Source organism: Streptopelia decaocto (genome assembly GCF_964273445.1).
Source record: "Streptopelia decaocto genome assembly, chromosome: 3".
Classification (NCBI taxonomy): Eukaryota; Metazoa; Chordata; class Aves; order Columbiformes; family Columbidae; genus Streptopelia; species Streptopelia decaocto.
In genome coordinates this window covers 15,477,412-15,498,538 of record NC_138656.1, presented here as the reverse complement: position 1 = coordinate 15,498,538, position 21,127 = coordinate 15,477,412, and the positions used below count along the sequence as shown (strand labels likewise).

Below are 21,127 nucleotides of genomic sequence, written 5' to 3'. Positions count from 1 at the left end.
GGCTTTGCAACTCTCAGTCTTCCAAGTCTATATAATACTCTTCTCTCAGCAAGAACAGAGATTAATTAATCTAGCAAGATCCCTCCATTTTGGCAAACCTCATTTAGAGGAAAAAACTATTATTAGCTTTAGATACTTTCAATTACAAGTTTAAGAGTTGATCAAAGACAAAGAGCTTTTCTCAGATACTTCGGTATTCTTAAAAAGAACTACGTCTTTGACTACCACATATTTAAAGGAATATGATTAATTACATAGCCAAGACATTGTCAATCACAGGCTAATTCCCATTTCTACTGACATTTCTATGTAACACAAACTACTGCACCAAAAAGCTGAGATGAGCTAGACTAGCAAATAACTAGCTGCACCAGCTTTGCTGAGATGGTTCCTGCACTTAGCTTCCAGGTTCCTGAAAAGAATTGTCTTACCAGGTTCACGAACAAGAAGAATCTATTAAAAACACTAACAAATACTCAATTGAAGTTAGAGTTCTACTCTACACTAAGACACCAGACTGTATTTATACAGGAGAAGAAAAAAATTACATAAATAATTTATATGTATTTAGTTAGTTTATTTTGAACCAAGATGACTAACAATTTCACAAATCTGCCTGTCCTTCCATGAATTCACTTAATTTAGAGGTTTAGGAGAGCTAGCTTTAGGATATGTTTAGAAAACAAACAAACAAACAAACAAACAAACAAAAACCAAACCACATACACATAGGTTTATCTTCCTGTGTTTTGTAAAGCAATACATGTTTATGTAATATATTTCAGATCTTCCCTGCATTTCATATAGTCTTATACATAATAGAGGTGATATTAAATAAGCAAAATGGTCTTAGCATCATAGAGATATCGAAAGAACCTACATGTTCTGCAAGAATGTGAATTTTAAATAAAGTGTTCTCCAATTACCTGATGAAGACACCCAGAACAAGTAGCTACTATTCTCATTAGCAGTCACCACAGACATTCTCTTTTCTTCATGACACAAGTAGCCTTTAAGACTGAAGATTGCTTTCTGAAGGCTCCCCTCACTATTCAGCCATGGTTAATACCATATGACATTGTCATGAGGTTGTGATGAGGCATGGAGGGGTATAAAAGAGATTCATAGCACAAAAAATTATACCATTTTATAGCCGGTGTAATGTCACTTTTTTTTTCCATATTAGCATTATGACAAGTGCTGAAAAGTACCAAACATTTTTATTATAAAATATGAATTAACATTTTCTCATATTTTTATAGAATGCAATCATATAATATTCTTTTTTTTCTATTCCAAAACAGACAGCCTGTTTTTTACAGTTATAATTGGCCATAACCTTGAGGATATTATTGCTATCACCTAACATCTCACCTAAAAAAGCAGTCTGGAAGAGCTGGGGAGGAAAAGGGAGTGAGAAAAAAGACCATTCCAATTAGTTTTGAAGTAAGGAAGGTGAAGGTTTGAAGAATGAAACCTGCAGTTTCAGCAGAGCCACACACTGGCTGATATTTGGGACCAAATGAGGCTCCTGAGAAGAAAAAGCAACTTCTCCTCTCTGAAGAGGTCAGGCTTCTTGCCGGAGCTGAAACACACGCTCTCCAGACTGAGCACAGGCACAACAATGGGTCACACACACTTAATCTCCTTTGTTACTCCGTCATGCCAAATCTGCAAGCTTGACTATCAGAGAATGATTAAAATCCAGGAGTCTGGTACCTTCTAAAAATAATAAATCACTTATTATGGGAAAATTTACTTAAAAAGTTGAACACACTATGCTCTAGTAGTCACATAGCTCCAGTACTTGTTAAATGAGTGTTGACCTAGACTGCAACCACCACGTACCAATTCAACTTCAGATTTATATCACAAAAATTAACTTCACCTAAAAAGTACCGCATTTCTGATTTCTGATGTCATGGCTATACTGTAAGACAAGATTACAGCCACAAAGAGAAAAAAAGAGAAAAGAGAAAAACAAAAAAAACAAACAAACAAAACAAGCCACAGAGCAATTCAGAGAAAACACACGGGTACTTCTTTACCCTTGTAGTTTTCTTATCTCTGATTCATACGGCCTGAACCCTTCTCCCAGCGTCAGGAGGATTTAATTATGTTTTGATGAAACTATGGCAGATCCTAGGCTGAAGCAGCAGGGCAGGTACCAGTTTTTCAGCCAGCAGCCATGGGCGCGTGGTACCGTCAACCACATCTACTCATGTCCCTTTCAGGATTTACTACACCTGGATCTGGGTCATACCTACACCAAATGTTGGCCTCAGCATAAACTCAGTAGAAAGAATCATCTCTAAAGCCTTAATATGTGCAGAAAACACCTGTGTTTGTGAAAAACAATGGTTCTCACCAGAGTACAGCAATATCTGCTACCATAAGGAAATTCATCAAAAATTATTATCTAGTTTAGGACAAAGCAGCCTTTTATAGACCATAAGAGTAACTGGAACACACATAACTTATTCCAATTAGCTGGAAGTCCTGACATAGCAGGTGGCAGCAGTGCATCCATTACTATAATGTGGAAAATATATGGTGCATGGCAACAGGCAGTTGTATTTGTCTTGATTACGGAACCTGAAAACAGTACTTTCTATCCTTTCCGCTGTGGAAAAAAAATCACTTTTTCTGACCTCAGCATGGAAATGAGCCTTGAACAATGCACACAGGTGACACTTTCATGTTTCTTCTGCTAAATGAATACCAGGACTAAGACTCTTCTATGGAGAGAATTGTCTTAAATACCCATGACAACAGAGGTTGATTGTGAATAGAAATAGAAAAAAGTCAAAAAGAATTTTAGGTCATACGGGTACTTCAAAATCTCCTGAGCAAGAGAAGCGAAGATGAAAAGATCCTTCTGACCATAATACACAAGGCAACCATAGCTTGTGTACTAGTAGCAGTTAAGAAATGATAAATATTTGTATCCTTTCCAGAAATAGTAATTATTTGTCATTATTGCTCTGTACCTGTGCTGTAATTACAGTTTACCTGTAGTCAATGCAGCCACAGGAGACCTGGATCTAAATTCTGCTTCAAACAAGCCTTTGTATCAATGGGAACTTTCTGAACAGAGCAGTTACTGCATCATTTCCATTGATGCCTAAATGATGGGAGATCAAACACGAGTAACCAGATTCACAATTTGTTACATTCCGCACCCTTCTATTGCTAGACAAAACAAAAAAAAAGCTTTTCACAACTGGAAACGAGAGATTCTTGCCACATGCTTGAACAAGACATTAAAAATCTCTGAACAAAAAATAGCCCAATGCTCTCACTGACCCTTCAGCTTAGCCATATTCTAAGGCAGTGGATGACAATCTTGCAAGTGCCTGACCTAAGAGCAATATATGTAAATCCCTTTTAAAATAGCAGTTATAGAATACTATTCTTTATCCATGCATTCACAAAATGTTCTCCTCAAGATTGCTGCCAGCCCTGCAGGAGGCAGGGAGGAATTCTTAATTTACAGATGAGGAACCTGAGAACAACTGATAATATAACAACCTTCCCAGAGGTGCCCCAGCCAGTGCACCAGAGCATGGGGAGGTCTCTGCTCCAACTCCTGTGCTGCTCAAATATGCTACGTCAATACTCTCATGCCAGTTCGTGGGATGTACAGACAGCTAAAATCACAATTCAAGAGATACAAGGCATAGTAACAGCATTGTCCTAATGCTTGCAATGTCGTATTAAAAGGAAAATGTACACAAACACACACACACATATAATATATACATACACTTATGTGTGGATGGGATTGAAGACTATCCTACTTCAAAGGGCCATAATTTTGAACCTAGTACATGTCAGAAATTATAGTTGAAAACAGCTGAAGATTTATCACAAAACAAGGCAACGGACTTATTAAGGGGTTGATAACACTGGTGAAGAAGCTGGTGTAGCTGGTATGTCCAGATAATCCTGCAGATAAAGATTTCCAGCCTCTTCTGCAGTCTCTGCTCTTCTTTATAGGTCCCCACTCAACGTATTTACCACACCTGAAAAAGACTGATTTAACCCCTATGTAGGTGGATTTTTTTGAAAAGCATATTTACGTAAGAGGTGAAGCATTACTTTCTTCTCTCAGTAAAGAATGTTTGATAAAATGAAAAAGAAAAAAAAAAAATCAATGTATAACTGGTTTCCATTTAAAGTAATTTTCCCTTATAGGAACTGGGTAAATGATCAAAAATTGTAAGTATAATCATTTTGTTTCACATGCATGAACTAGTATATGGGACAGCTAAATGCCAACTGGTATCATCATCATGCCTACCAAGCTAAAATACAATGTTTTGTTATTCTTACTAACCGTTTGTGGGGGAATTTTAATTCTGAAAGCAAAAGTGGCCTGTCAAAAATATTCTGTTATTAGAAATTTTACAAGAAAAAGGTCAGGAAATGTTCTTGTGTATTGTTAATTTAACTAAAAAAGAAAGACAATGTTGCAGAAGAGAAGAAAAATTATGCACAAGTAGAGGTCTACACAAACTTTGAGCAAGGCTTCTAGCTTGTTTTCATTTATATTTCAGATACAAAGACATTTTAATTAAATTAGCATTTATATGGAGAGTTCTCAATTTAATGGAACATTTAAGAAATATCCAGCATATAAAATGACATCTTTTAAATTGCTAAAATACCTGGATAAGCTTTCAGGATGTGTACCTTTCACTTCATGGATAATTCATTTGGCTATCTCGGCAACAGCGTTTAGCATATACAATTTTATTTGCTAAAGAGTATTGCTACATGTGATTCACAAGAACCTAAGATAAGCAGCAGTTTAGTTGCAGTGAAGGCTCTGTGTCTGCTTTCTTAAATTAAACGGGACTGTCCATGTCTTGTGTGACATGCTAGCTTCCCACCACAGCTCCCAGTTGAGGATGATGGTCAAGCTGAAAGTAGAGCATTAGCTCACTGACACACCAGTAATGTTCTCTTGGTCTCAGAGTTTGTGACAATGAAGAACATATTTTATCCAACGGTTCAATCGCACCTTTGATGAAATAACTCTCACAGACATTTGAAGGGTCCCACATCTTCAACAGGCCTGTCAGCACAAATGCTGCAAAAAAGCAGTTTAGACATCAAACTGAATTGGAAATCTTCCTGGAAAATACAGATTCCAATCACCGATATTAGAAGAGGATCTGACCTAGACGTTCCTGGCACCTAATACTAGACCACAGTTGACAGCATCCCTCTGTATCTACCGCACCTCATAGCTAAGCCTAATGAAAGAAGCGTGGTGGCCTGAAAGCCATGGCTGACAGCAGCAAGAGACAGGTAAGAAGGTGGCTCACTCAGCCATTGCTTTATACACAATATCTACAAACCTCATACAACATTTAAGTTAAAAATTTTCTTATTTTCAGAGTACCTGGGTAATCATGGCAGAGAAAGTTTCTTGTGCATATTATTATACCTCCCAAGAAGGCCAGAGGTTTTTCCTCTGTATGGTGTTTAATGTTACAATATATGATTAAGAGCATTCAGCTTAGATGAATTTGCCTATAGCTGTGAGTCTCAGTCTTTTTTTTTTTTTTTTTTTTAATAAGATCTTGTTGCTATTGCTTGATTGTTTTACTTTCATGTAACACACGGGATCTAGATTTTTAGACACTGGTGATGCAGGTTAGATGGACAGCACCTGCATTTATACACCATACTCACCTGCATTGTTTTACTCTTGTGATAAATACTACATAGCAGACAAACCATTTTAATGTCATCAATGAAGTATCCACAGAACTATCCTAGAGAACCTGCAACAGTGTGTGCACACTCAAACAGGAATTAAAACAAGCTCACTGACTGAAATACAACACTTTGAATCAGCAACACCAAGTGCCAGTGATGATACTACCTGAAGACCCAAGTCTGAAATGCAAAGGAAAACCAGGGAGCTATAAAGCCCTCTCCTTTCAAACCTGCTACAAAGTTAGTTTCTATTTCCTAGAAAACTTCTAATAAAGCATGAACTTACTGAGAAATTGTAATCTGTTTTGCCCTTACCAGAATTTAATACACTCAATCAGATAATTAAATTTGCAAGACTTCAAGGTAAATGTTCTGGAGGGTCTTTGGCTGACTAACTGCAAAAGAAACTACAGAGACAATGCGACAGTGATTTAGAATTAAGATAGAATAGCTGAACATGGCAATACATCCTGACTTCTTTAAAAGGGTTATCTATTAACATTAGATGTACACGGGTTAATTTGAACTACTTTCATTGCACATATTTAACTCCTTGACAATTATGCAATATAGCCCAAAACATTTGGATTGTTCTCTCTGCTGAAATCAAAGACAAGAAACATTTTATATATTGCTAAGCGTCTGTGCAAGAACACTTAATGGGTTCCAATGAAGATGTAACAAAGCTATATCTAAGATAATGGAAGAAGCTGTCCTCCAGCTGGGTGTATTAGGAAATACATCAGTATTAAATCTTAATCCATTCTCTAAGAAAATAAGCAAAAGAGGTATAACTGTAGCAAAAAGAATAGTCTTATTATAAGGAGATCTAAGAATACCTTTATTTCAAAATTTTATTAGAGGTGTGACAGACTGTGCCACACAGCAAAAAAGGTCTGTGCCATTAATCAAGGAATCTAAAATTTGATAAAATGTGTGTGTGTGCAGAAGGACCATTTCATAAACACATTTAAGTGAATATGATGTAATAAATTCAGCCTATGGACATGTGCTGAATAAATATTTATGATAGCAGTCAAATGTACCAGTGGTATTTATTATTTCAGAGTTTTCTCCATGACAGGCAATGATCTATTTTCCCTTCTAATTACAATTCAGTGCTGCATTTTTATTTTTAGTTTTTCTGCTGTATATATGCACCAAACACATACTGTATGAAAAAAATAACATTTTTAAAATGCCATAACAAAATAAAAAGCTTCACACCATACTGCTAATCTGGATCTGAGGGAACGTGTCAGAAAATACAGATTGACCTTGTACCTCAAAAAGCTACTAAAATATCTCATTAAGTTCCTATCAGACAAAAGTGATGCTCCCTGATTTCTGATATCTTTCTTCTATCAGCGAAGAAAATTATAAAGATGTTAAAGAAACAAAGGGACACTAATTCAAATTTTATGGCTAATAAACCTTGCTCTGAGGGACTAAGCAGACTTCATTGATGCAGAGATTTTGCAGTGGGCAAATTCCATCCAGACCACTTTTATGCACATTGTTAGTGTGTGCTCCTCCCCTGGACTCACTGTAAAACCTGGACTTTCAGGGACGATCTTCAGGCCCATTGTCTGCCAAATATTTTTTGCAGCCCCTCCTGTCTACAGATATCCCTTATGCCAATGCAATATGAAAAAGGATTTCAGTACATGAGGAACAGCTTATTAATTTTACACAGCTCTTGAGCTATTTTGAAATCTACCCTGGAGAGCACTGTCAGCAGTAGAGAGTGATTATTTCCTCAGCTTTCTTGTCTTTTTCTATTCAATCCATCTGCTTAGCACAATAGGTTCGCAACCTCTGACTGAAATTTCTAGACATCACCGTAACACAAACTAATATTAAAAATTATAACATCTGCTGAGATAAGAAACAAAACACACACAACATGATGCATTACTCAAAAAAACCCCCATGAAATTATGAAAGAACATTAATGCTGACCTTCCCTCTGTGACTGTTTTGACTCCTCACATCTATTGGCATTACATACAGTAAATCACACACTCACTACAAACTAAAAAGCCTTGTCCTACTCATTCTCACAAATAATGGCCTGTGAAATCATTCTGATGAACTGCTAGTTATCCTAACAGTCCTACAGTAATATATGAAAGCAACTAACCCTTTCAAACAAAGCTAGATGTGCCTTCACTGACCAAAATCCTTACCCCATTCACATTCACTGAGGGAACAGAGAGAAAATATCTCGCCTACTGATGTTGACATTCAAACATCCAGAACAATTACATGGAGAAGGAACATTGAAATGGCAAACAGTATCTGTAAAACAAAATGACACGATGTGAAGCCACCAGTTCAAATCTAGACTCAATGCATTATGACTGCCCTTCTGACTTAATAGACATCAGATACCATGAGCAACTGGAATTACAAGACAAGCAGAGAACAATATTTAAGGGAACTGCCCCCCATATGGCCCCAAAAATGTAAGCACTGACAGGGACTTACAGCAAAAGACAGGCAAGTCTCATCTGTCAAGGCATGAGAGCTCTAAGCCCGGTGTACTAGCATACACAAAGATCAGCATTTTATGCCTTTTCTACATCTAAAATAAGTACAACGGCTCTATCAAAATCAAACAAAATAAGTGAGAAAATAATCTCTGTTAAAAAAAAAAAAAATCACAAGTTTTCACAAGGAGAAACAATATATATATTTTTCTTTCTTAAACAAAGGTATGCTCTGCCTGCTCGACCCATTTTCCTTTTCTTCTTCCCCTCCCCCATTTCTTTACATCACCTTTTTTCTTTCCTTTTTTTTTTTCCTTTCACGAATCAGTTCTGTTAATCCCACCGTATGACCTACACACTGAAGGAAGGAAGAATGGTGCTTGTTCAGTAACTAGGACATCGTTTTAATGGTCCTGGGTCTTAGTATTAGCACAATACATTAGAATGAAACAGCAATAGGAAACTCTGTGAGTCTTTGTTTAATTCCTTTTCCCATTTCAGGCGGCTGCGTGACTGATGGTTAGATGCTTGTCACATTTAGGTAGGTAAAGCTGTGTACTCCTGAAATAAAGCAGACTACTATTCATTACCAAGCACAAGCAAAAGCTGAACAGAATAATCCTTAACCTCTGCTGTGCTTAGTTTTTTGTTTGACACACGGCTGTGGGAAAAGCACTACCCAATGAATTGCTTGCGGAGGGATGACTGAGGCCTGGCATACGCTTAACCAGCATGGAATCTGCTCTGAGCTATGCCAATTGACAACAGAGCATTTCACGGTCCGGCCATGCCCCACATACGTCTCTTATATCATGGGCAAGTGCACAAGAGACACAGAGGGACTTTTCAGATGGCCACTCCACTCACTGCATGATTTCTTTGAGTCATTCAAGAAAGAGCACAAATGAGAAGCTGATTTACTGTGCCTCCACTCCTCTCCGTGAAACAGGAATAACCACTCCCGACAAGCCTATTGCCAAGATACGCTGTGGTGCTGCGGGGATTCCATTGCTTCTGCAGGACAAGGGTTAATGTATGTATGACATTTTTCACATGACAGTTAGAAATGAGGGCAGAGTTTAGCAATGTTGAACTTATTTATGCTAAGTATCATTTAGCAATAATGGCTGCTCCTTTTCTCCCCCCAGTTCTCTTTTTTTCCAAACTATACTTTGGCAATTAACTGACCCTAGAGAGGACAAACGTACCACCACACATTATATGTAAAGGTAAATTTAATCATAGATTACATGTAATTCTTTTTTTTTTTCTAACTTTTTTTTCCAATTCAAATAACAGCACTTGGAAAAAGAAGAAAAAAAAAAAGGGGGGGGGGGGTGTGGAAGGGGGAGTGATTACCAAATAGCCAGCAGAGATCAAGTTAGTGACTTGAAACAAAAAGAAAATACTTGCAAAATACTGGCATATTTATTTACTCACACCACATTTGCTATGACCAGTTTAGGATGAGCCTTTCTCACGTCTCCAGCAGTGACCTTGTACTGAAATACTGACAGTCATCCCTAGTCCAAGTGCCAGAAAAAGCTATATGAGATATACAAATTGCACTGAAACCCACCTTCCCAAAGGCTAAGGCATAAGTCCCCTGATAGGCAATTTTTATCCTACAAGTACAATGGATAGGATATGAGGACTCTTCATTTGAGTCACTTGCAATTTATATCAGTGTTAATAACTACCATATCTAAAGTAACCACCTCTATAGGTATCTAGCACATGTATCATTTTTTTCCTCATTTAATTTTTACCTTTGCTGACCTCAGGCTCCTGGAAACTAAGCTCCTGTACACTGTCATACAAATTGCATTTTCATGTGTATAATCATAGAAATAATGAAATCACTCCCAACTACAAACCAAAATCTAAGTGTCCGAGTTGGATATTTACAGGTCACTGTTCTCAACAGACCAACAATTCCTCTTATCTGCGTGCTTACCTACAGTTTTGCAATGTTTTGCACAGTAAGATATTCAAACATTTCACTTTAAGATGCTTGCTTTTGCTGTTGTTCCTGCAAAATAATGTTGTTACTATTCTTTCTTCAGCAGCTACTCCTTCTAAATGCCATATAGTGGATTTTACCACATTCATGTCAGACAACAGATAAAGCTGTCAAATTTTGCTGAATGATGAAAAGCAAACTTTATGAGCTAATGTGAGAAGATTTCTACAAAAGTTAAAAATTGCCATTACAAAAAAGGTTCTGGCTTCAACCTTAGTGAATGGCTTTTTCTTTTAGAAGTCAGCACAGCTGAAATGAGTATTTGGCCTACATACCCTCACACATAACACATTCTAGCCAACAACTTCTAACGAAAAGACGTTGCATGTTTTTTAACCACAGACTTGAAAAATAAATTATTCTAATTGATAGGGCATAAAGCGAGCTTAAGTAGAATTTCCAAGCAATAAAAAATTATTTGGAAAAACTTCCAAGCAATAAAATAATGGTAGACTTCTCCTCCGCCTTCCCTTGTCCATAAAATGTTTTATTTAATTCCACTTGATACAACAGGTTATTTAGGAAGATGGACATTCACAGCATTTCTGTGTTTTTTTTCAGAATAATCAACAGCAGTATTGGAGAGTTGCTCTGACTGCCAGGGTTGGGGTGTATGCCCTAGGCAGACTTAAAACCCGCAGCAAGGCAAACTGCAAACACAAACCAGCCCGAGAAGAACATGGGTGGAAGGACTGGGCTTGGATGGGAGCCACAGCATGTTCTGACCAACTAGGACACCAGGATTTGAAGACGCATCCATTTAGACACAGCCAAAGGGGCTAATCTCACATCTGTTGTTTTGTCACAACTCCTAAAACCCTCTCTGTGGGCACAAACTATCCAAACCCAAAATAACAGCATGATTCAATTCATGCTCATATGTTTTCCATAAATATGGCAATTCATTATTTTTGCTGAAAGTGCCGTCATAATTCTTGTCACAGGAAATAAAGCAAATACATCCATTAAATTCATCAAACCTATATTAAAAATACATGTGTTTGCATTATTATTTGCAATAATTCATTGACAGCTTAAAAAGCATTGTTTTGGTGGAGGGAGACCACACCAGAAGTGCTGTGCGCATGAGGGACATCAGATGTGACAGAAGCACAACAGATCAGATCTTGCAGTGGAAATTTTGTGCTTGACCTCAATAAGAGCAAATCAGGCCCAGGCCAACAATCAGAAACAGGCTCTTCTTTACCCCCCAGTTCCTTCACACCTCCTCATCTTCACTGCACAGTGAGAAAGAACCAAGCCCATGGTCGTTTCTCCCCATTTCCTTTCCACCTGCTTCCCAGCACTCTAGAGCTGTTGTCGCTGAGAAAATCAACCAGCTCCAGCAGTTCCACAATTAAATCATGGATTAAGACTACATTTGCCTTCTCTTCAAGGCAGAGAAAGCTTCTCGGTTTTTTGAAGTTTCTCCAGGTCTAGTCATTCTCTGCTCGTTTTCATTTTACAATTGCAGATGAGCTGAATTAACAAAGTAAATTAGAGAAGCCCTAACTCTGTCACAGATATGCAGGGATAAAAGAACATATTTGGAAAGAAGTCAGCTTGCTTTAGAAGCATGTTGGCGTTTCTTTGCAGATACAGCTGCAGTAAAAGAGTGCTAAAGAAAGAGTTAACACTTCTGTCATTTCTGAGTAGGTGTCTGAGTGCATCCTCCGCTAAGGCCCCAAAACAGCAGAATGATCTGAGCAAATATTTTATTGCTGAGCCCTCCGTCTCTCCATGTTTGAGCAAAAAGCACTTCAGGAAACACCTATCTATGTATTTAAAAGGAATACTTGTCATTGTGCTATTTACAGTGCAAATATGTAGATTATGCACATTCCTCAACCCTTCAGGTAAACCCTGCCTCAGCTTCAACCTTGTCTTGCCTTCTGAGATTCGGGATCAGGCATACCATGTAGCTAAAGTATGTGTGCTGTTTTCTTATCAACCAAGTCCCAGAAATGTTAAAGCCTTTTTACTTTTATCCTGCCTCCAGTGTGTAAACCAGTCACACCCCTCAATCTGGGCTATTTTGACAGATTTGGCCAGTTTAGTGCTTGCAGAAATTCAGAACAAATTGCTGCAGTTTTCTACAGCGATTCACTAATCATAGGCCAGAGGTGGTGACTGCTCCTGAGGATGGCATCCTCCCACCACCTTATCCCAGCTCTATGGAGCGACATCCACCAGCACCACTTCTTCCCCCCTTCTCCTTTCCCACTTTATTTCACTGGCTCATTGTTTCTGTCAACTAAGGGGGAAGGGAATAATTAATTTTATTGTTCTGAGCAGTTACATCTGTGGTTAATGAATATGGCAATTTAATATTTTTACCATTTTCAAGTATTAGAAAAATGCTTGCTTTTTCAACTTAATACTATAGACCATTTTTTTATTATGAGGAAACAACTGTGATACATATGTGTGTGCTTGCACACAAACGTATATGAATCTATGAGAAGCGGGGGGGGGGGGGCGGAAATTACTTCCAGCTATCCATGTTGCTATTTGGAAAGAAAAAAAAAGTCTAAATGATTGTAAGTACATGGCCTCACTTCTTTGTTTTTTTACTTTTAACTTTATAGAACAGCATCGTTATTTATAAGACACTTTCTTTCATCAAATCAGACTGTTCCATTCTACTTACAATCACAGCTATATTCACAAGTCAACTTATTATCACAGCAAGATCTATCAGCTCTGCCTACACTGTATTTACAAACTAGAAAGGAAGTTGTTAGCATAGAAAAATTTGCTAGATACTGTGGCAGACCTGAGGACATAAAACTTAATAACAGACAGATAAATTAACTGATATTGGGAAAGGACAAGAAAGAGGTCAGTAATGTCATCTTGATTACCCAGAACTATTGCAAGCTTTGACCAAGTAGAAGAAAAATTAACTTCAGTGAACTACACTACATGTTCCATCGTAAATATAATAATCAAGCAGATCATCCTACGGTTAACCATGGTAATGGCCATCTGTGTGAGAAAACAGAGAAAATATTAGGACTGTAGGATTGGTTGTGCTTACTTATACTGGGCATAGCAGTTGCATATCAGAGTTTTGTCTACAGAGTTCTTCCCTGGACTAAAATGAAGAGAAAGACATTTCCCTTAAAGCCAAGTCAACTTCTTGCTATCAGAAAAAATCCATCTTTGAAAATTAGAAACAGCAGGAAGTCCACTGTATTGAATGCTAAATTAATTTATTCTGATAACTTATTTCAAACTGTATTTGATTAAAAGACAATAACACATGCTTTAAATCTAGAAAAACATGGTTACCGCAGGCTGAGGCAAAAGTGGTATTGCTGATAGGTGACAACAGAGTGTTGTTATTTATTTAGCTCTTGTAAAGGCACCCCAGTTAATCAATAGCTGTGCATGTACTAAGGCAGTAGGGCTTGTATAAAGATGCTTATCAGAAATCCATAAGCAACATTCCACTTTTGATTACAGTGCTCCAGACTGTCCACAATACTGCTGAAGACTGTATGCCTCTCTGACAAACCATATTGACAGAAATAATAATACAGAAACCACACTTCCTAATATGCATATCTAACTGCACAGCAAATTAACCACTATGCTGACTCAAATTGCTTTGTTATTCATTTTGTTCCAACTGATGTTAATACTTTGGCAGCTGATGGGGATAATAACTGATGGAGCATATTGGAAATTTTGAAAGGGAATATAAAATTTATGTAATTTAAAGTCATGGAGAAAGCTGCTATGCCTTAGAGTCTTAAAACATGAAAACATCTCTGTTGTATCTAAGAAGTGCTCAGAGCAGACCTAGTAAGCATTTGAAAATCCGTGAATGAAAAGGAGATACAAAAAAGAAGACTGTGATACACAAACAGGTTTGAAAACAAAAAAAAACAACACACACACATACAAAACCCCCACCACATTTAAAAATATCTCTCTCTAAAAAACGGCAATTATAACATGAAGATGAGACTTTTTTGCTTCTACCTCTAATGTCACATTGAGTAACAACACTTGAACATCTGGAAACATTTACACTTGATGTTTTAATCAAAATATAATCCTTTTCTGCAACATAATAAGCACACTCTAACAAAAAAAATGCCATTGCCTTTACCTTAACACCTAAAAACATTTGTTTCGTTATCATTATATGTAGAAATAGCAACTCCAGTATATTTAAAAAAAAAATGTAAAAGGCTATAAAATTCTTTTTACCTACACTAATAACTCTTTCCTTGTAGTTTTCTTATGAAGATAAAATGCTATCTATATATCATATGTACATCTTCCAAAGTTGTTTTGGTGATATTTTTCATGGTGATGGTATAAACGACTTCACTGCAGTGTTGCAATTCTGGTCCTGGTATTCTTACTGAGCAAAAGCTCCTGTGGAGTTCAATAGGTATCTTCACTGAACAGGAGCTGCCTGATCCATCCCACAGCCGGGTACTCCAGTAACGGAGATCTGGTGATTCTGCTACAGAATTCTCTTTAAATGGCAATACTGTGGAGAACCCAGCGCACACGAACTTCAGCAACAACAGCGAAGCAGAGACTGGAAGAAGCTGGTCTAGCTCAGAAGTGGGAGATCAGTATGCACATCCCTGCTGCCTCATCACATTCTGGATAGAGAAATGAGGAGGAGGGAACCTGCTTCACTAACACACGATCCGGGTGCTCAGCCTCAGCTCTCACCTCCAAAACATGTCAACTTCCTCAAAGCCCTCATTTTCCAGAAACTCTTCTTCCTGCTCAGCAGCTTTGCTTTTGAAGCACTTTGTCAACACCTCTGCTCAACCTCTTAAATCCCTCTACTGTTCCACCACAAAGGTTCCTAGCACTTTCTCCATCCCAAACTACCACTTTCTTAATAACTGCCCCCAGTACTCCATTCCCTCTACATCAGACTACATCTGCTCCTCCTAAACCATTGGCTGATATCCTGGTCCTAAGTCTCATAGAGTCAAATCCTTCTCACACCATAGCCCAAGTCCTTAAATGCACAACCCCTACATATACTGCTCAGTTCTTTCTTTTCTGCCTGTAAGAACATATATCGCATTCCCTCCCAATTTTTTTCCTCTTCTTTCCAAGCACATGCACATACCAGCATGCAGATTTCACTAATCACCTACTGGCTTCTATTCTGGCAGATTTAAAAACCACAGAATCAACTTACATTTATCAGAAAACAGCCTGAACGAGATCCTGAGAGCACAGAAAAAAGAAATAGTGGTAAGAAATGGACACACTGTACTTGTCATTTGGTCACTGAATGAGGAACTGGGGATTAATAAAAGGTCCAGCCCAGTAGAGACCAAAGAGGTGTTTGCAGGAAGGAAGACGGTGCGTGAGGATGGTGACGGCCATCCACACAGCTACGCTTTTAACTTTTTACTTATTCAATATGCAATTTTCACTTCAAACATAATCCATCATGTTCTTGGATTCTTAAAGAAACTGCCTTTCTTCCTTTAAAGTTACTGAGAAAGTTGCAATGTCTTCCCTTTTACGAGGGCTTTGCCATGGACAGTGCATGTTTTTGTAATACAGAAGCACTGCAGTTATGAGCTACTCTATCTACTAAAAAAAAAATAAAAATAAAACTATATGGATTGCATGTTAGATAAAGCTATAATAAAAGTGATAGCCTTCTTCTTAAATGGAGCAAGGAGATTTGAACATAAATCATCAAATAACCCACATGCTGCAGAGACCACTGGCAAGTGCTGAGCAGCCTCCGACTTAGATTTGTGAACATTTGTCTCTCTCTTCTCTGTACTTCTCTTTATGTTGCTGACGTCATGATGCAGAGAATTATTTTCTTATTCTTTCCTCTGGTTAAACTTTTGAATCTTTCAGCCATCCTTCACCTTCCCGAGTTTAACAAGAGTCAGAAAGCAAAGTTGAAAAATCATTTGGCCGAGCTTGAAAGATGTGTAATTTTTACTTTTAGTATTAAAAAAACTGTGTGCTGAACTACTTTTTGTTTAATGGAGTGAGCTAACTGCTTGGCTGGAATTCTGTTTATGTCCCTGTGAGGCACAATCCTGTCCACTAAAACAACATGAGATCATACTACTAAGCAAAACCCCAGCAAAATTACCTAATGAGAGTGTTAGCAGCAAGATTGTGGTTTGGTTTTTGAAAAGGAGTACAAAAAATCCAACCACATTGGGCTTTTGGCTTTGCTTGTACTATTAGCTGGAATTGGGTTGGCTCAAGGAAAACTGAAAGAATTTAAAAAATCAAAGCATTTGCTGAGATGATGAGGGTGGCAGGGCCAGCCAGTGCCAGGGGTAGAGGAGGAGGGTGTGGATGTTCGAGGACTGTGGTGAGATTTATTGGATGCCTGGACAAAATGATTTTTTCTCCTTCCTTTGACACTTCTGATTCACAATACTAGACAGCAATGCCTTCATCGGGGATCGACTAATCGACCTACCCTAAAAGCTCTTTTCGACTTTTAACAGGTGTGATGCTATGAAAAGCTGACAAAGTAACAGATATGAGGTCACCATAAAGACTGCAACGTTTACATCCAATCACATTAGACTAGAACAAAATAACTGCAAAACTGAATGCTGAAAGATACAAGCCTGAGAATCAAAGTCTCACACTCACCTGGCCAAGCCAGGAAGGGCTGGGACTGAAGAAGGGGACTCTGATGACGGAGTAAGGAATAAGCACCCACTACCACGCAGTCCCCCCTGACCAATGCATAGTAATGCAGTGATGGGTTCCACAGAAGCTGTGCCCAACCCTGCTCAGCCAAAAAGTGCTTCTGTCAGGCTAAGAGAAGCAAATGGGAACACCTCTCTAAAGAATTAATACTGAAAGAAATTAGATGTTTTTAAATATTAACACATAGCAGAATTTCTGATGAACGCAGAAAAGCAGAAATGTTTAGCGTTACCAAGTAAACACTCTGAAATCCCTTCTTATGATATGTAACATCTGTCATTTTGTAAAATCATCTACTTAACTTCTGGAGAGGCTCCTGGGCTTCCCTATGAAGTCCTTAAGTGGCAGCTCCACCACTACATTTTTCATTTTCTTTAACAAGACTAGTTTCTCCTGAAAAAGCTGCCTTTTTACACCATCAGCCTTTGACTGGGTCCAAGGTAATGTTTTTAAGAATTGGCAAAAAAGTGTGATTTTTAAAAGCATTCTAAGGAATGCTGGCACCTCTCTTTTCCCTTCATTCTTATAGCTTTCCCTCAAATTACTAGCAATCCCCTAAATAATATGGGTGGAAATTTGAAGAACAATAAGCTCATATACATATATGTGCACACACATGCATCTTTAATTTTCCCCTTTAAGCACATACAGTAGAGAACATGCAGCATTCTCAATCTTGTACTGCCTCAGTGCATTATAGAGGAAAGTGGTGGCCTGAATTTCTCACTCCTTTTTTTTTTTTTTGGAATTAGACCATCTAACTTTCTACTATTTTTTTTTTTTAATTAACAAAATGATTAAGAAAAGTCAATCCTATGCACTTTGCTTTTTATCGCAGTCGAGTATTAAAGGCTATTTAGCAGCCAGTTCAAATTTTCAGGTAAACAGTACTATCATATCCACTAATGCTAGCATTGTTAATTACTGAAAAAAAAAAAAAAAAATAAATCCTTACTACTTTGTGCCTGCAACTAGGTCATCTTGCATAGAGATACAAAGGTTAAGTATAAGATCTGTTTTTTATTTTGCAAAGCTTGTAAATGACATTGCATGATCGTGCAAATGAAGCAAGGCAAGATGAGAAAATGAAGAAGAATGAAGCTGTATAATCTAATCAGAAGCCAACAAGGGTTTTTTTTTATCTTTTTTTTCCTCTCTCGAAGACAAAGGGAGGCTTTGGTTTTAAATCCTTAAAACACAGTCTAGTGTTCCGCTTTCTTTCACAGCTTTTGGTAACGCTGAACATAAGCATGTCTATTTTGCATATATTTATGTACAGGTTCACTAAGCATGTATGCAAAAAAGAAAGAGAAAAACTGTAACAGGGCTGTTTAAAGGGCACTGAAGCAGCTTCCTGTCACTTCAGAAACTAAGTACCGGATCACTGTAATTCTTAAGCAAAATGTGTTTGCACCTGGAAGTAATTTTATCTCCGTTCCTTTCTTGACCGCTACAGTGGGCATTACTGCCCATTCTCAGTGTCCAAACGCTCGCTTCTTCCCCTGTCCCCTGTATAATTAGCTGACCTTTGCTTTAGTTCATCGACTTTCGACCAAGGTAATGAATTGGAAGTAGGCACGATCATCACCAGCAATTTAAGCAACACACAGGCGCCCTCCACGCCCCTGGCCGGGGTCCCTGGGCGTGCTGCCCTGTCTCTCCCCGCGGCGCAGGGCTACAGGCACCCACTGCGGAGGTCTCCGGGCTGGGGCAGGCGAAGGCAATTAGGGGGTGATCTCACTCGGGGGCCGCGGCTCCGGGGATGGAGGCGCCTCCGTGCTAGGCTTCCCAGTCGGTTCCGTTCGCGGAGGGGTGCGGAAGAGTCGCCCCGCGCCCACCGACCTCGGCGAGGCTCCGCGGGGCGCCCAGCACAGGTACGCCGCCGGCCCCCGGGAGTGCACGGCAGCCCCGGGATGCACCGGCAGCGTCCTCCACCCGCCCCCGCGCAACTGAAGGCCAGCCGAGCCCCCCGCCCCGCCCCAGCGGCGGCTCCTTGTCCCCGAGCCGGGAGCGGCAGGACGGGCCCGCACCTCGCCCGTCGGGGCGCCCAGCTACCGGCGGGACCGGCCCCGCAGCCCTTCTCCCGCCGCCCCTCCGCGCTCCTCTTCCTCCCCGGCCCGCGGGGTCTCGGCAGCCCGCGCCTGACCTCTGCGGGCGGGCGGCACGGCGCGGCGCACAGCCGACCATGCAAGGTACCGAGCGGCGTCCGAACCCACCGTGTCCGCCTCGCAAGGAAGCCGGTGACCTGTAGATAGCGATAGGCACTGAATGATGTTTGCTGCTGCCATGGAAATGGTGAATGTGGTGAGCGCCCAAACTCGAAGCGCCCCACGCCACCCCAAGGAGGCCGCTGAGAGTGAGCGGGACTATCCAGAGCAGGGCCAAGCGGCCCCCGGCGCTGCTGCCGCTGCTGGCGGGTCCCGGCTCCGGGCTGCCCCTGAGGAGCCCCCCCATCCTCCGGTGCACGGCGAGCCGGCCCCCGGCGTCCTCGGGAGGAGCAGCAGCCACAGCGAAGGAGGCAAACTTTGGACAGAGGCGCGCCCGCACACCCGCACACGGCGCTGGCTGCAGCTCACCGCACCAGGCGAGCCATCTCTGCCCTTTGGGAAAGCTTATGAGGATCCTTTTCTCCAGGTCTTCTTCTACCCAAAACAATCCGAGACATAGTCAAAGGCGGAGAATCCAAGCAGTTCAGAGCCTTCGCAAAGAGGCGGAAGAGGGGAAAAGCCCCGCGCTCAAACAAACGCTAGTTTCAGCTTGCCCAGGGCTGGTGCTCATGAACAATACTCCACAGTTGCAAGGGCTACGAGAGTGCCAAGCATTCCCCCATCCTCAGTAATCCACAGTGTAGGCACTCGTGCCACATTTCTGCTAAGAAGGAAAAAAGGGGATGCCACTCCATCAGCCAGCGCGGGGAAAGCAGAGAAAAATCAAACTGCTGCTCTTCCCTCCATTCATCTCCAAACTGGTGAGCCCTCACCGAGCGATCTCTCGCGGCGCGCACACACACGCTCACACTCACACACACACACTCACACCCGCACACGCCGCCAGACAATAATCAGGCTGCTCCGGCAATCTCAATGGTCTGACTATTGACAGTAATACCCGAGGATGTTTTCAGGGAGAATAGTGCACCCTTATGAAAGAAGCTGAGAAAAAAAAAAATGCTTGCGAAGAGCAGGGCTATGCAAATCTGCAGTCTCCAAACAGCAAATCGCTGAAGCTTGGATGCAATGCAGAGGACGAGCCTATGTTAAAGAGGGAGGCTGAGTTCAGCTCCCACACAGTCGCGCTGCCTCTGCTCTGCCTTGCGGGAGCCGGGCGCTGCCAGCACACAGCTCGGGCGGTGCGGAGGACCCACACCACGCACACGCCGCTCTTCCCCACCCGCCACCCATCCGTGCCGCCAAGTCAGCAGCACGGCTGGAGCATCTCCCCTGCTCTGATACCATGTCTCGAAAACCCAGTTTCATCTTAAAAAGAGCGATTTCGGGTCTTTTAATTGGCCTAAACTTCGCCCATCAGATGTTTCCCTGTGCCCATTCGAGCATCGGCTTTGATTAGCCGGTAATTACACACACGGCGCCTAACAAAGAGTTACCGGTGTTATTTTTTTCGGCACTACTCAGCTACCGCACCTCGGCTGCCCACCGCGGCCGAAAACTGGGTTGAATAACAGGTTTCTGAGCTGATAACCCCCCGCACCGCCCCAGCTGCAGGGCGGCGCCGGCAGCGTCTGCATCGCCCCCCGGGTGCGGGACCCCGCCGCCGCACTCCCGCTCCTGCCCCGAGAACGGCGCAAAGAGCAACCCCCCCCGCAGCCAAGGGTGGGAGTTGTCACGTTTAAAAACGAAGGTCTGCATTCAAAAGGAAAACATTTCACCCCTGGGCGGGTCCTATGCCCCGCCCTCCCCCCCCGGAACCAGCGGCGGGAGGCTCAGCCCCTGCAGTACCACACCTGGGCGCAGCAGGGTGCATGAGCCGCACGCTCCCGGCGCTCCTCTCCCTCTTTCCCTTCCCTCCCCCGTTTCCAGCCTGCCGTATATCTTGTGCCTTCAGCAGCATGAGCTCATGGGTGCGGGTGCGTGAAAGGGAGAGGGCGAGCAGTGGGTGTGAGAATGCTTTTTTATACATTTCGCGTTAGTTTAAACGAAAGCCACTGCAATTTGCCGAAGCGCTTTCTAATGCA

General features: G+C 40.9%; 1 protein-coding gene across 18 annotated transcripts in view; it reads right to left on the bottom strand.

The window, feature by feature from the left end:
• NRXN1 (neurexin 1) overlaps positions 1-21,127 on the bottom strand; it is a 728,501-nt gene that overhangs the window by 266,587 nt on the left and 440,787 nt on the right. For 4 of the 18 annotated variants that reach the window (XM_082047390.1, XM_082047391.1, XM_082047393.1 and 1 more), the window contains exon 1: positions 19,152-19,508. The exons of the other annotated variants lie outside the window; for them this stretch is intronic. In XM_082047390.1, the coding sequence (XP_081903516.1) occupies positions 19,152-19,389 (238 nt within the window). In that variant the 5' untranslated portion in view covers positions 19,390-19,508. Of the gene's footprint in view, positions 1-19,151; positions 19,509-21,127 lie in introns of those variants that run through there. 18 annotated transcript variants of the gene reach the window in all.